The sequence below is a fragment of the Pristis pectinata genome, chromosome 5 (assembly GCF_009764475.1).
Source record: "Pristis pectinata isolate sPriPec2 chromosome 5, sPriPec2.1.pri, whole genome shotgun sequence".
In the NCBI taxonomy this organism is placed as follows: domain Eukaryota; kingdom Metazoa; phylum Chordata; class Chondrichthyes; order Rhinopristiformes; family Pristidae; genus Pristis; species Pristis pectinata.
Window position 1 is genome coordinate 111018294 of NC_067409.1, and position 11729 is coordinate 111030022.

General features: G+C 52.8%; 1 protein-coding gene across 1 annotated transcript in view; it reads right to left on the bottom strand.

Annotated features, from left to right (window-relative positions):
• Positions 1-6343, bottom strand: part of cmc1 (C-x(9)-C motif containing 1) — a 55557-nt gene extending 49214 nt beyond the window's left edge. Inside the window, exon 1 of the mRNA XM_052016190.1 lies at positions 6247-6343. Coding sequence (XP_051872150.1) covers positions 6247-6265 — 19 coding nt within the window. The 5' untranslated portion in view covers positions 6266-6343. The remainder of the gene's footprint in view (positions 1-6246) is intronic.
• Between the last annotated feature and the right edge of the window lie 5386 nt (positions 6344-11729).

Consider the following 11729-nt stretch of genomic DNA (forward strand, 5'->3'; position numbering starts at 1 on the left):
AAGAGATTAAGAGAAGGAAGTGTTCCAAGACTCAAGATGAAGATAAAGTAAGTGTAAGGTTCTCATTTTGTTCAGTTAAAATATATCTAATAGAACAGGAACCCTTAACAACCATACCATTTTTCAGATCACTTGCATGTGTCTGAGACAAATGAACAGCTGGGTAATGTGGTCCGCAAAGGTATAATGAGTTGTTTGGTCATAAAGCAAACAGATTTTCCCGTATGACTGCAAACAATGTTAAAGGACATGCTGTTTCATGTTATGTAACATCGGGCTATATATTTATGCTGATTAAGCTGTAGTGGCATTGGTTTTTGTAACACTGAAGGGGGACTGTCAAGTCAGGTGACACTGGTAAAGGAGTGGTGAGCTTGTCAGCACTGGAGAGAACAATGATCCTTAGCTATGGAAAAAGTGGCAGAGAATTCCTATGATATTCGGTATGGCCGTGTGAGAGAATGCACACAACCTAGCAGAGTTGTGATAGCAATGAAGGTATCTGGTAGCAGACATTAAGGAAGAAGTTAGACATCTAATTCATCAGAAGCCCAACTGTGAACCACAATGCCTACGTTAGCATGTGAAAGAACCTTCATCATTTGTCTGGATGGGTGCAGTCACAAGAAATACTAAAAATGCACAACACCAAAATATTTCATTCATCACTATTCATGGCAATGGACTCTATTTCTTCTCCCTGCATTGTGGGTGAAGTGTATCTTATTTATAGGACATGCTGTACCACAACAACATACCAGACTCACTTTGATAATATTGCTGAATCGCACCATCTCGAATATGAAGTACGGCAACTACAGTGATGGAAGAACACATATAAGAAAATAGGAGCATTCCGACTTGCACATCTATCACTATTCCAGAACACAAGGCCAACGTTCCGGAATTCCTACCGAGTCAGCCTGGGAGCACCAACACATTAAAGACTGCAATTCCAAGGAACCTTGCCAGCATTGTTTACATCCTCAGAACAGAAAGAAAAAACTGCTGCTCTTTTTTCTTCTTTGAGTTTTCCCACAGCTTTCCTCATATGGATATCTTTTTCACATCTTTGTTCTCAATTTCTCTATATTTTTGCCCTATACTACCAGTACCACTTATTTGACATTTTTTAATACAAAATATATTCTTCTCATACATGGTTTGGAAGTCATCCAATCCTTTCACTCATTTTCTGTGACTGATAGATCTGTTGACTCTCTTCCTTTATCTTTCCTCCATTGTTATTTTATGTTTGTAAGATATTGTTTGCAGAAGCACTTTGATAGCAAATAAATGAAAGTTTCACCTGTGTCAATCTAGACCACACAAACAGCTAAAATGAAATACTTGTACAAAGTTGATCTCTGGAATCTAACAAAGTAATGCCACCTTTAACAGGAATATGCATGCTTGCAGAAACAGATGCCCAAAGCAGCCTCAGGTAAAGCAACTTGCAGTTCAATGTACACTATGCGACCACCAGAGTGATGAAAAGTAAATTTATTATCCAGTGTGCTAACCTACTGATCTTTTAAACTCATAGTTTTCATCATATCTAGTGAAGTAACTTTAACCATCATAATTTCTGTGGGTACTTTATTTTTATCATTGTCTTAAAATGTTGTTCCAAGTTAACACCAGTATTGTGGAATGGCAAGACATAGATTCATGCAAGCAGTGTATCAAGTTGTGAGTTCCTGACCACAGGATTGCACCTAATAGAAACAGGGTATATTTCTGAAGGAAGAAACAAAAGTAAAATAGAAAATAATTTATGTTATTACAGGACCTATCAGAATCAGGTTAATTATCACTGACATATGTCGTGAAATTTGTCATTTTGTTTAAAAATGACTATGTTACAAAACTAAATTAATAGTGCAAAAGAGGAATAACGAGGTAGTGTTCATGGACTGTTCAGAAATCTGATGGCGGAGGGAAAGAAGATCATATCCTCAAAACAACCCAAGGTGCTGAGCAATCAACTAACTTATGTTCTTAAGGTCTGTATGTGATTGAGTTCACCGACGCAGGTCTCTTAGCTACTTTCTCAGCCAGAATGGATGTTGTTAAGTGAGTTTATTAAATTTAAAGCTTCAGCCACGTTCCCCTACTTCTCTCGTCAAATGTGGAGGAGGATGATCAAAGCTGCTGCAGTAGATGGTACCAATCAATGGCAGAAAACTTGTATGTCACTAAAGTAATACATTTTCCTTTACCTAAAATACAAGTAGTATTTCCTTTGAAGCTCAGTAAATCAATGTACTTTAGCAAGATCCTAGGTTCAATCCATGGCCTTTGCTGTTTGTTGATCTGATCAAGTTTTAATACTATCACAATTGCCTTTAGTATATCTAAGATATATGTGTGTCAGGTGGTGGGGCGATGGAAGGGGGTTCACTGCAAAGAGAAACTATTACAAGGTTCTGATGTCGTACAAGTGGAATCCAGGATTCTATTGTGGTGCACATCAAAGAAAAAGAAAATACAAAGTGGTGAGGCTCACACAAAAGTTTTTGCAGTCCAAGCAAATGATGAGTGTTGTGAAATTTAATGTGGGGAGGAGGAGAAAATGTTCTTTTTAAAAATAACCTAACATTGGACAAACAATGCTTTGTTAATAAACATAGACTCCAGTAATATAACCCAGAAATCTATAAAGATCCAAATCTCTGGGGTCTGTTGATAATCATGTACAGTAATGAGGAGAATGAATCATTATTTTCATTCCAGATAGATAGAAAATTGGGAAAACTTAGTTTAAACAACTAAAGCAACACACAAAAAGCTGGAGGAATTCAGCAAGTCAGGCAGCATCTATGGAGGGAAATGGACAGTCGATGTTTTGGGTCGAGACCCTGCATCAGGACTAGAAAGAAAGAGGGGAGATAGCCAGTATAAGCAAGCTAATCCCACCATAATGAAAAATAACATTATATACCTTTAGTTAAAAAACAAGCAAGAAAAAGGGCACTTAATATTTTAAGTGGTAAACTTTACATGCTGAAGCATATAGGATACTTTGCAAATTCTGATTCTATATTCAGGTAGAAAAACTAAATTACAGCCAAGAATACAGTTGTTCCCCTCAAACCATAAACCTAATCTTTAGATTACTAATTTATATTTTATAATCAACATTCACTTATAAAACATTACACAATTTTAATTTTCAAAAACCACACCCACCTGACTATATTTCACAACATTCTCATTTCCTTGGACTGCCACAGTGCATGACACCATTAAGGCCAAAACAGATGCTCTTATATCTACATTATATCTACGTTGTAGCCTTGTATTAACTGGAGCTGTATTGTAAATGAAACCTAAATGAGAGACAAGACCTACTGACAGAAAGGAGAGGGTTCTGAAAGGATGCACTTTACACAAGCTTAGCTAGGCTGCATTGTTAACTTGTTATGCAGATCCATCCTTGTCTCCCTCAAATTATATCAGTGTGTGAATTGAATATGGTACAGTATAGCCATTGAATTGCAAATGGTACAGTACAGCCATGATACCCTAGTGATAAAGGAAGTGAAAATTTAAGATATTGGATGATGTGCCAAACAGGTAGGTTCTTTTGTCTTGGATGATATCTTGACCAGTGTTGGAGCAATAATCATCTAAGTAAGTGAGTGGAATAGCATCTTATTCCTGACTTGTACCTTATAGATGGCAGACAGGCTTTGGGGAGTAAGGAAGGAAGCCACCTGCTGCAGACTATCCAGGGTGCGACCTGCCCTTGAAGCCGGAGTATGTATGTGCAATAGTTAACATTTCAGTCAAAGATTCTGAAGCCTGACTTGCTGAGTATTTCCAGCATCTGCAACTTATTTTCACTTATTTAATTTTTTAAAAAATTTTATTTACAGCGTGGTAACAGGTCCTTCCGGCCCAACGAGTCCACGCCGCCCATTTTAAACCCAAATTAACCTACCTGTACGTCTTTGCAATGTGGGAGGAAACCGGAGCACCCAGAGGAAACCCACGCAGACACGGGAGAACGTACAAACTCCTTACAGACAGCGTGGGGAATCGAACCCCGATCGCTGGTGCTGTAATAGCGTTGCGTTAATCGCTACGCTACCTTGCCGCCCCGTATCTTTACCGTGTGGCTATATCTTTAAGTATTTAAAAGACAGTTGGACAGGTACATGTATTGGAAAGGTTTAGAAGATTATGGGCCAAATGCTGGTGAATGGGACTTGCTTGGATGGGGCATCTTGGTTGGCATGGACCAGTCTGGCCGAAAGGCCTGTTTCTGTGCTGTATAATCTATCTTTGATTCTATGATAGTGACCTCAGGATTTGACACTAGTAATATCACTGAACATCAAGGGAAGATCATTAAACTTTTTTTTAAAGACAAAAGAAGCAGATGTATGCCATAAAGTCTGTTGAATCTACTCCGTCATTAAGTAAGAATTTGGTAGGCACGGTAGCATAGTGGTTAACATAATGCTTTAAAGCGCCAGTGACACGGGTTCAAATCCGGCCACTGTCTGTAAGGAGTTTGTACGTTCTCCCCGTGTCTGTGTGGGTTTCCTCCGGGTGCTCCAGTTTCCTCCCACATTCCAAAGACGTACGGGTTAGGAAGTTGTGGGCATGCCATGTTGGCGCCAAAAACGTGGTGACACTTGCAGGCTGCCCCCCAAAATCACTACACAAAAGATGTATTTCACTGTGTGTTTTGATATACATGTGACTAATAAAGATCTTATCTTATTATCTTATCTACCACTGGCCTTAACCCTATCTCCCTGCCCAGACTCCAAAATTATTGACTTTTCCTTAGTTGAAAATTTTATTTTGGCTTTTGGTATATTTACTAGCTTAGAGTCAGCTCTCTGAGGTAGAGAATTCCAAAGATGTATAATGCTCAGGGAGAACATCCTTATCCTAAGACAACACCCCCAGGTCTTGATTCCCCTTTGAGAGAAATCATCAACACAGCATTTATCCTGTCAAACTCCCTGAACAAATTCACTTCTCATTCTTCTAAACTTCACAGAGTATAGGCTAATTCTGCTCTATTAGACAACCCCAGTCTGCAGGGAGTCAGTCTAATGAATTTTTACTGCACTGCCTCTAAAGCAACCATATCATTCCTGAAAAAGGAGCCCAAAACTGCATGTAACATTTCAGCTGCTTTTTCTACAGCTGTTTTAAGACATTGCTTGAGAAACCCTAAGCCTTGGTGCTATGATGATTGGCCTCCAACAACCCGAATATTTGTGCTGGTTATAATTCCACCCCTCCCAATTCCAATTTTATTCTGGCTGCACTATGCCACACTTGGTTGAATGCTGCACTGATGTCAAGGTCAGTTATGCACACATCACCCCTTGAATGCACCTCTTTTGTGCATGGCAGAATCCAGAGCATCAGCAAGTGGATTATTGTAACACTGTTAACAACCTCTACCATCTCTTTGTTGTTGTCTAAGAAGGCTAACAGAGTAGTAACTTGCCAAATTAAATTTGTAAATGTTATTCAGATTAATGGATACAACATTTCACAGTTTGAATTATCAGTAATGTCAAATACACAATGTAGATATGGGTTTAAATTTAATATAAAATAAAAGGGACATTCCTGTTGAATGAACAGTACTCATGTTGTCATGCCTTTATCACTGGCCAATAATCCTGGAACAATCCAACAGTATTGAGAGAGTACCTTCAAATGATGGCTCACCATCATCTGTTTGAAGGCAATTAGGGATGGGAGTAAATGCTAAACTTGCCAGCAAAACGAATAAATAAAAACCTACTGAATTCAAGCTCAGTGTGTGTCTTCACCACTGGCGATTGCCATAGTTCCAGAACAGGGTTTGTTTAAATTGAACAATGTTCTTTCCCACTCTGGTCTAACACCGGGCAAACGATCAGAAAGTTTCGCACACTGAGTGGTGGACTGGAAGAAAAGGGTGTTTGATATTTTAAGATGTAGTTGAGGAAGGGACGCGGCGCCAGGGGCCCGAGGATTTCTCCCGGGAAGTGAAATCCCTGATCGGTCCTGGTCTGTCGGGCTCCCAGCGACGGCCGAGCTGCGAGCAGCCGAGGACTCAGCGAAGCCCGGGCCTTGAGGGGTCACAGCCAAACACCCGCCACTGCTCGGCACTTCCATCCCGGCGACCACACCCCCACCCTGGGGCGGCGGCGGCGGCGGACAACCCCACCACCTCCTCCTCCTCCACCCCCACCACCTCCTCAGGGGGCCCGGCCCACACGTTACCTTGGCTGCCGCCCTCCATCGCTGCTCCGCGGGCGCCCTCGACCTTTCACCCTAGCAACGGGCCGCCGCTTCCGGTGCGAGGAGGAGGAGGAGGGAGAGGAGGGAGGGGAGGGAGGGGGAGGAGGGAGGAGGAGGGAGGGAGGAGGGAGGAGGGAGGGAGGGAGGGAGGGAGGGAGGAGGGGAGGGAAGGAGGAGGAGGGAGGAGGAGGAGGGGGGAGGGAGGGGGGAGGAGGAGGGAGGGAGGGAGGAGGAGGAGGAGGGAGGAGGGAGGGAGGGGGGAGGAGGAGGGAGGGAGGGAGGGAGGAGGAGGAGGGAGGGAGGGAGGGAGAGAGGTGGAGGGAGGGAGGGAGGGAGGAGGAGGGTGAGAGGGCGGGACGAGGAGAGAGGCGGAGGGAGGGGGGGGGGAGGAGGAGGGAGGGAGGGAGGGGGGAGGAGGAGGGAGGGAGGGAGGGGGGAGGAGGAGGGAGGGAGGGAGGGGGAGGAGGAGGGAGGGAGGGAGGGAGGGAGGGAGGGAGGGGGGAGGAGGGGAGGGAGGGGAGGGAGGGAGGGAGGGGGGAGGAGGAGGGAGGGGGGAGGAGGGAGGGAGGGAGGGGGGAGGAGGGAGGGAGGGAGGGGGGAGGAGGGAGGAGGGGGAGGAGGGAGGAGGGAGGGGAGGAGGAGGAGGGTAGGAGGAGGAGGGAGGAGGGGGGAGGAGGAGGAGGGAGGAGGAGGGGAGGAGGAGGAGGGAGGGAGGGAGGGGGAGGAGGAGGGAGGGAGGGGGGAGGAGGAGGGAGGGAGGGGGGGAGGAGGAGGAGGGAGGGAGGGGGAGGAGGAGGAGGGAGGGAGGGGGAGGAGGAGGAGGGAGGAGGGGGGAGGAGGAGGGAGGAGGGGGAGGAGGAGGGAGGGAGGGGGGGAGGAGGAGGGAGGGAGGGGGGGGAGGAGGAGGGAGGGAGGGGGAGGAGGAGGGAGGGAGGGGGGAGGAGGAGGGAGGGAGGGGGGAGGAGGAGGGAGGGAGGGGGAGGAGGAGGAGGAGGGGAGGGGGGAGGAGGAGGAGGGAGGGAGGGGGAGGAGGAGGAGGGAGGGAGGGGGAGGAGGGGGGAGGGAGGGGGGAGGAGGAGGAGGGAGGGAGGGGGAGGAGGAGGGAGGGAGGGAGGGGGGAGGAGGGAGGGAGGGGGGAGGAGGGAGGGAGGGAGGGGGGAGGATGGAGGAGGAGGGGGGAGGAGGGATGGAGGGGGGGGGAGGAGGAGGGAGGGAGGGGGGAGGAGGAGGAGGAGGGAGGGGGGAGGAGGAGGGAGGGGGAGGAGGAGGGAGGGGGGAGGAGGAGGGAGGGGGGAGGAGGAGGGAGGGAGGGGGGAGGAGGAGGAGGGAGGGAGGGGGAGGAGGAGGAGGGAGGGAGGGGGAGGAGGAGGGAGGGAGGGGGAGGAGGAGGAGGGAGGGAGGGGGAGGAGGAGGAGGGAGGGAGGGGGGGGAGGAGGGAGGGAGGGGGGAGGAGGAGGGAGGGAGGGGGGAGGAGGAGGGAGGGAGGGGGGGGAGGAGGAGGGAGGGAGGGGGGGGAGGAGGAGGGAGGGAGGGGGGGGAGGAGGAGGAGGGAGGGAGGGGGAGGAGGGAGGGAGGGGGGAGGAGGAGGGAGGGAGGGGGGAGGGGGAGGAGGAGGGAGGGGGAGGGGGAGGAGGAGGGAGGGAGGAGGAGGGAGGGGGAGGAGGAGGAGGGGGAGGAGGAGGAGGGAGGGAGGGGGAGGAGGCGGAGGGAGGGGAGGAGGAGGAGGGAGGGAGGGGGAGGAGGAGGAGGGGGGGAGGGGGAGGAGGAGGGAGGGAGGGGGGGGAGGAGGAGGGAGGGAGGGGGGGAGGAGGAGGGAGGGAGGGGGGGAGGAGGAGGGAGGGAGGGGGAGGAGGAGGGAGGGGGGGGGAGGAGGAGGGAGGGAGGGGGGGGGGAGGAGGGAGGGAGGGGGGAGGAGGGAGGGAGGGAGAGGGAGGAGGAGGAGGAGGAGGGAGGGGGAGGGAGGGAGGGGGAGAGGGAGGGAGGGGGAGGAGGAGGGGGAGGGAGGAGGGAGGGAGGGAGGAGGAGGGGAGGAGGAGGAGGGGGAGGGAGGGGGGAGGAGGAGGGGGAGGGAGGGGGGAGGGAGGGAGGGAGGAGGAGGGGAGGGAGGGGGAGGAGGAGGGGGAGGGAGGGGAGGAGGAGGAGGGGAGGGAGGGGAGGGGGAGGGGAGGGAGGGGGGAGGAGGAGGGGGAGGGAGGAGGAGGGAGGGAGGGGGGAGGAGGAGGGGGAGGGAGGAGGGGGAGGAGGGAGGAGGAGGGGAGGGAGGGGGGAGGAGGAGGGGGAGGGAGGAGGGGGAGGGAGGGGGAGGAGGATGGAGGGGGAGGAGGAGGGGGAGGGAGGGAGGGGGGAGGAGGGAGGGGGGAGGAGGAGGGGGAGGAGGAGGGGGAGGGAGGGGAGGAGGGGAGGGAGGGGAGGGGGAGGAGGAGGGAGGGAGGAGGGGGAGGAGGGAGGGAGGGGGAGGAGGAGGGAGGGAGGGAGGAGGAGGGAGGGGGGGGAGGAGGGAGGGAGGGGGAGGAGGAGGGAGGAGGGGGAGGAGGAGGGAGGGAGGGGGAGGGGGAGAGGAGGGGGAGGAGGGAGGGGGGAGGAGGAGGGGGAGGGAGGAGGGGGGAGAGGGAGGGAGGGGGAGGGGAGGGAGGAGGGGAGGGGGGGGAGGGAGGGGGAGGAGGAGGGGGGGGGGGGAGAGGGAGGGAGGGGAGGAGGGAGGGGGAGGAGGGAGGGGGGGAGGAGGAGGGAGGGGGGGGGGGGAGGGGGGGGGGGGGGGGGGGGGGGGGGGGGGGGGGGGGGGGGGGGGGGGGGGGGGGAGGGGGGGGGGGGGGGGGGGGGAGGGGGGGGGGGGGGAGGGGGGGAGGGGGGGGGGGGGGGGGGGGGGGGGGAGGGGGGAGGAGGGGGGGGGGGGGGGGGGGGGGTGGGGGGGGGGGGGGGGGGGGGGGGGGGAGGGGGGGGGGGGGGGGGGGGAGGAGGGAGGGGAGGGGGGGGGGGAGGAGGAGGGAGGGAGGAGGGGGAGGAGGAGGAGGGGGGAGGGGGAGGAGGAGGGGGGGAGAGGGAGGAGGGAGGGAGGAGAGGAGGGAGGGAGGAGGAGGGAGGGGGAGGAGGAAGGAGGGGGGGAGGGGGGAGGAGGGGAGAGGGAGGAGGAGGGGAGGGAGGGGAGAGGGAGGAGGAGGGGAGGGAGGGGAGAGGGAGGAGGAGGGGAGGGGAGAGGGAGGAGGAGGGAGAGGGAGGAGGAGGGGAGGGAGGGGGAGGGGGAGGAGGAGGGGAGGGAGGGGGGAGGAGGGAGGGGGAGGGAGGGGGGGAGGAGGGAGGGGGGAGGAGGAGGGGAGGGAGGAGGGGAGGGGGGGAGGGAGGGGGGAGGAGGGAGGGGGGAGGAGGGAGGGGAGGGGGGGAGGGAGAGGAGGGGGAGGGAGGAGGAGGGGAGGAGGAGGGAGAGGGTAGGGAGAGGAGGGAAAGGGAGGGGGAGGAGGAGGAGGTGCTGGAGGAGGAGGGGGAGGAGATGGAGAGGAGGAGGGGGAGGGAGGAGGAGGGGAGGAGGAGGAGAGGGGGAGAGGGTAGGGGAGGAGGGAAAGGGAGGGGGGGAGGACGAGGAGGAGGAGGTGCTGGAGGAGGAGATGGGGAGGAGGAGGGGGGGGGGAGGAGGGGGAGGAGGTGGAGGAGGAGGAGGTGCTGGAGGAGGAGGGGGAGGAGATGGGGAGGGGGAGGAGATGGGGAGGAGGGGGGAGGACGGGGAGATGGAGGAGATGTGGAGGGGGAGGAGATGGGGAGGACGGAGGAGGGGGGAGATGGAGGGGGGGAGATGGAGGGGGCGAGATGGGGAGGGAGGAGGAGATGGAGGAGGAGGAGGAGGACGTGTCCCCCCGAGCGGCCGTGGAGGACCGTCAGGGGCAGGAGAAGCGGCCACAGCTTCTGGTGGGTCCTCTGCGTGTTTTGGACTGTTTTAATGTTACGTACTAGCAACAATAGAAACACAATGAGCCGTGTATAAGTGTTCGAAGGTATTTTATTAATAACTACTTGGAATAAAAAGAAAGGGAAAAACGTTAGATGTTAAACATTGACCCCACAAATCTAAACTCTTAAGTGTGTGTGTGTGGCGAATTCCCAAACCCCAGGTCTAGGAATAGTTCTCAAAGTTCAGTTTGGCAAGTTATAAGGTAGGACATGAGCAAAGGCTTTTGCAAAACCACAGCGGACTGGAGAGAAAGTGTGGAGATAATTTATGAAATCCACATGTTCCACGATGGAACCCATACGACACCTCAATCTCTGATGATCTCCACTGCTTAGTTTCAAAGTATCTGCCACCCCAAAGGCATTCGATACGTGGGTGCCCACAGGAATACCTGCTTTCCAGTACAGGTTAATGACAAAGTGGACTCCACTTGACTGCTCCAAAAATCCATACATGGATTGTATAGTGACGGCTATTGTTCTTCATCCATAGATACAGAGACCAGCAGTCGGTGTGTGTGTCTCTCTCTGACTCTGTGTCCAAACAGCCAGTATGCTCCAATTATAGTCTTGCCATCTTGTAGATAACACACACACTCTACTACTCTACTGTCCAGGTGCCTTAAAGGAACATTCACCAAGCGGCAACGTGGCTCGGAACGTTAAAAATTCCCTTTTCCATCCTTGGATTGATGCCACGAGTGGCCGGCACCCGTGAGTCAGTCACACCATGTCCAGCTGGCTGTCCACCACCCGCTGCACTCATCCCATTTACCAATACTTGTCCCTGTAATTCTTGGCGTTTCAGGTGCTTGCCTACATACTTCTTAAATGTTATGAGAGACTCTGCCTCCAACGGCTCCTCAGGCTGTGTTTTTCAGATTCCGTTCACGTTTGTTGGTTATTGGTATTGGTTTATTATTGTCACTTGCACTGAGGTACGGTGAAAAACTTGTCTTGCATACCGTTCACACAGATCAATTCATTACACAGTGCAGTTACATTGAGTTAGTACACAGTGCATTGAGGTAGTACAGGTAAAAACAACAGAATACAGAGTACAGTGTCACAGCTACAGGGAAGTGCAGTGCAGGTAGACAATAAGGTGCAAGGTCACAACAAGGTAGATTGTGAGGTCAGAGTCCATCTCATCATATAAGTCTTAATGGTCTTATCACAGTGGGGTAGAAGCTGTCCTGAAGCCTGGTGGTACGTGCCCTCAGGCTCCTGTATCTTCTACCTGATGGTAGAGGCATGCATGCCCAGATTTAAATGCCATGAAAATTAGCTTTTTGCAGCACAACACATTACAAACATGACAAAGAGAAGCAAAGGACTGCAGATGCTAGAATCTAGATGAAAAACACGTTGGTGAGACCAAATGCAGACTAGGTCACCATTTCGCAGAACACCTGCGCTCCGTCCGTAACCGCGATCTGCATCTCCCCGTTGCCAGTCACTTCAACTCCCCCACACACTATCACTGATATGTCAGTCCTCGGCCTCCTCCACTGCCGGGACAATTC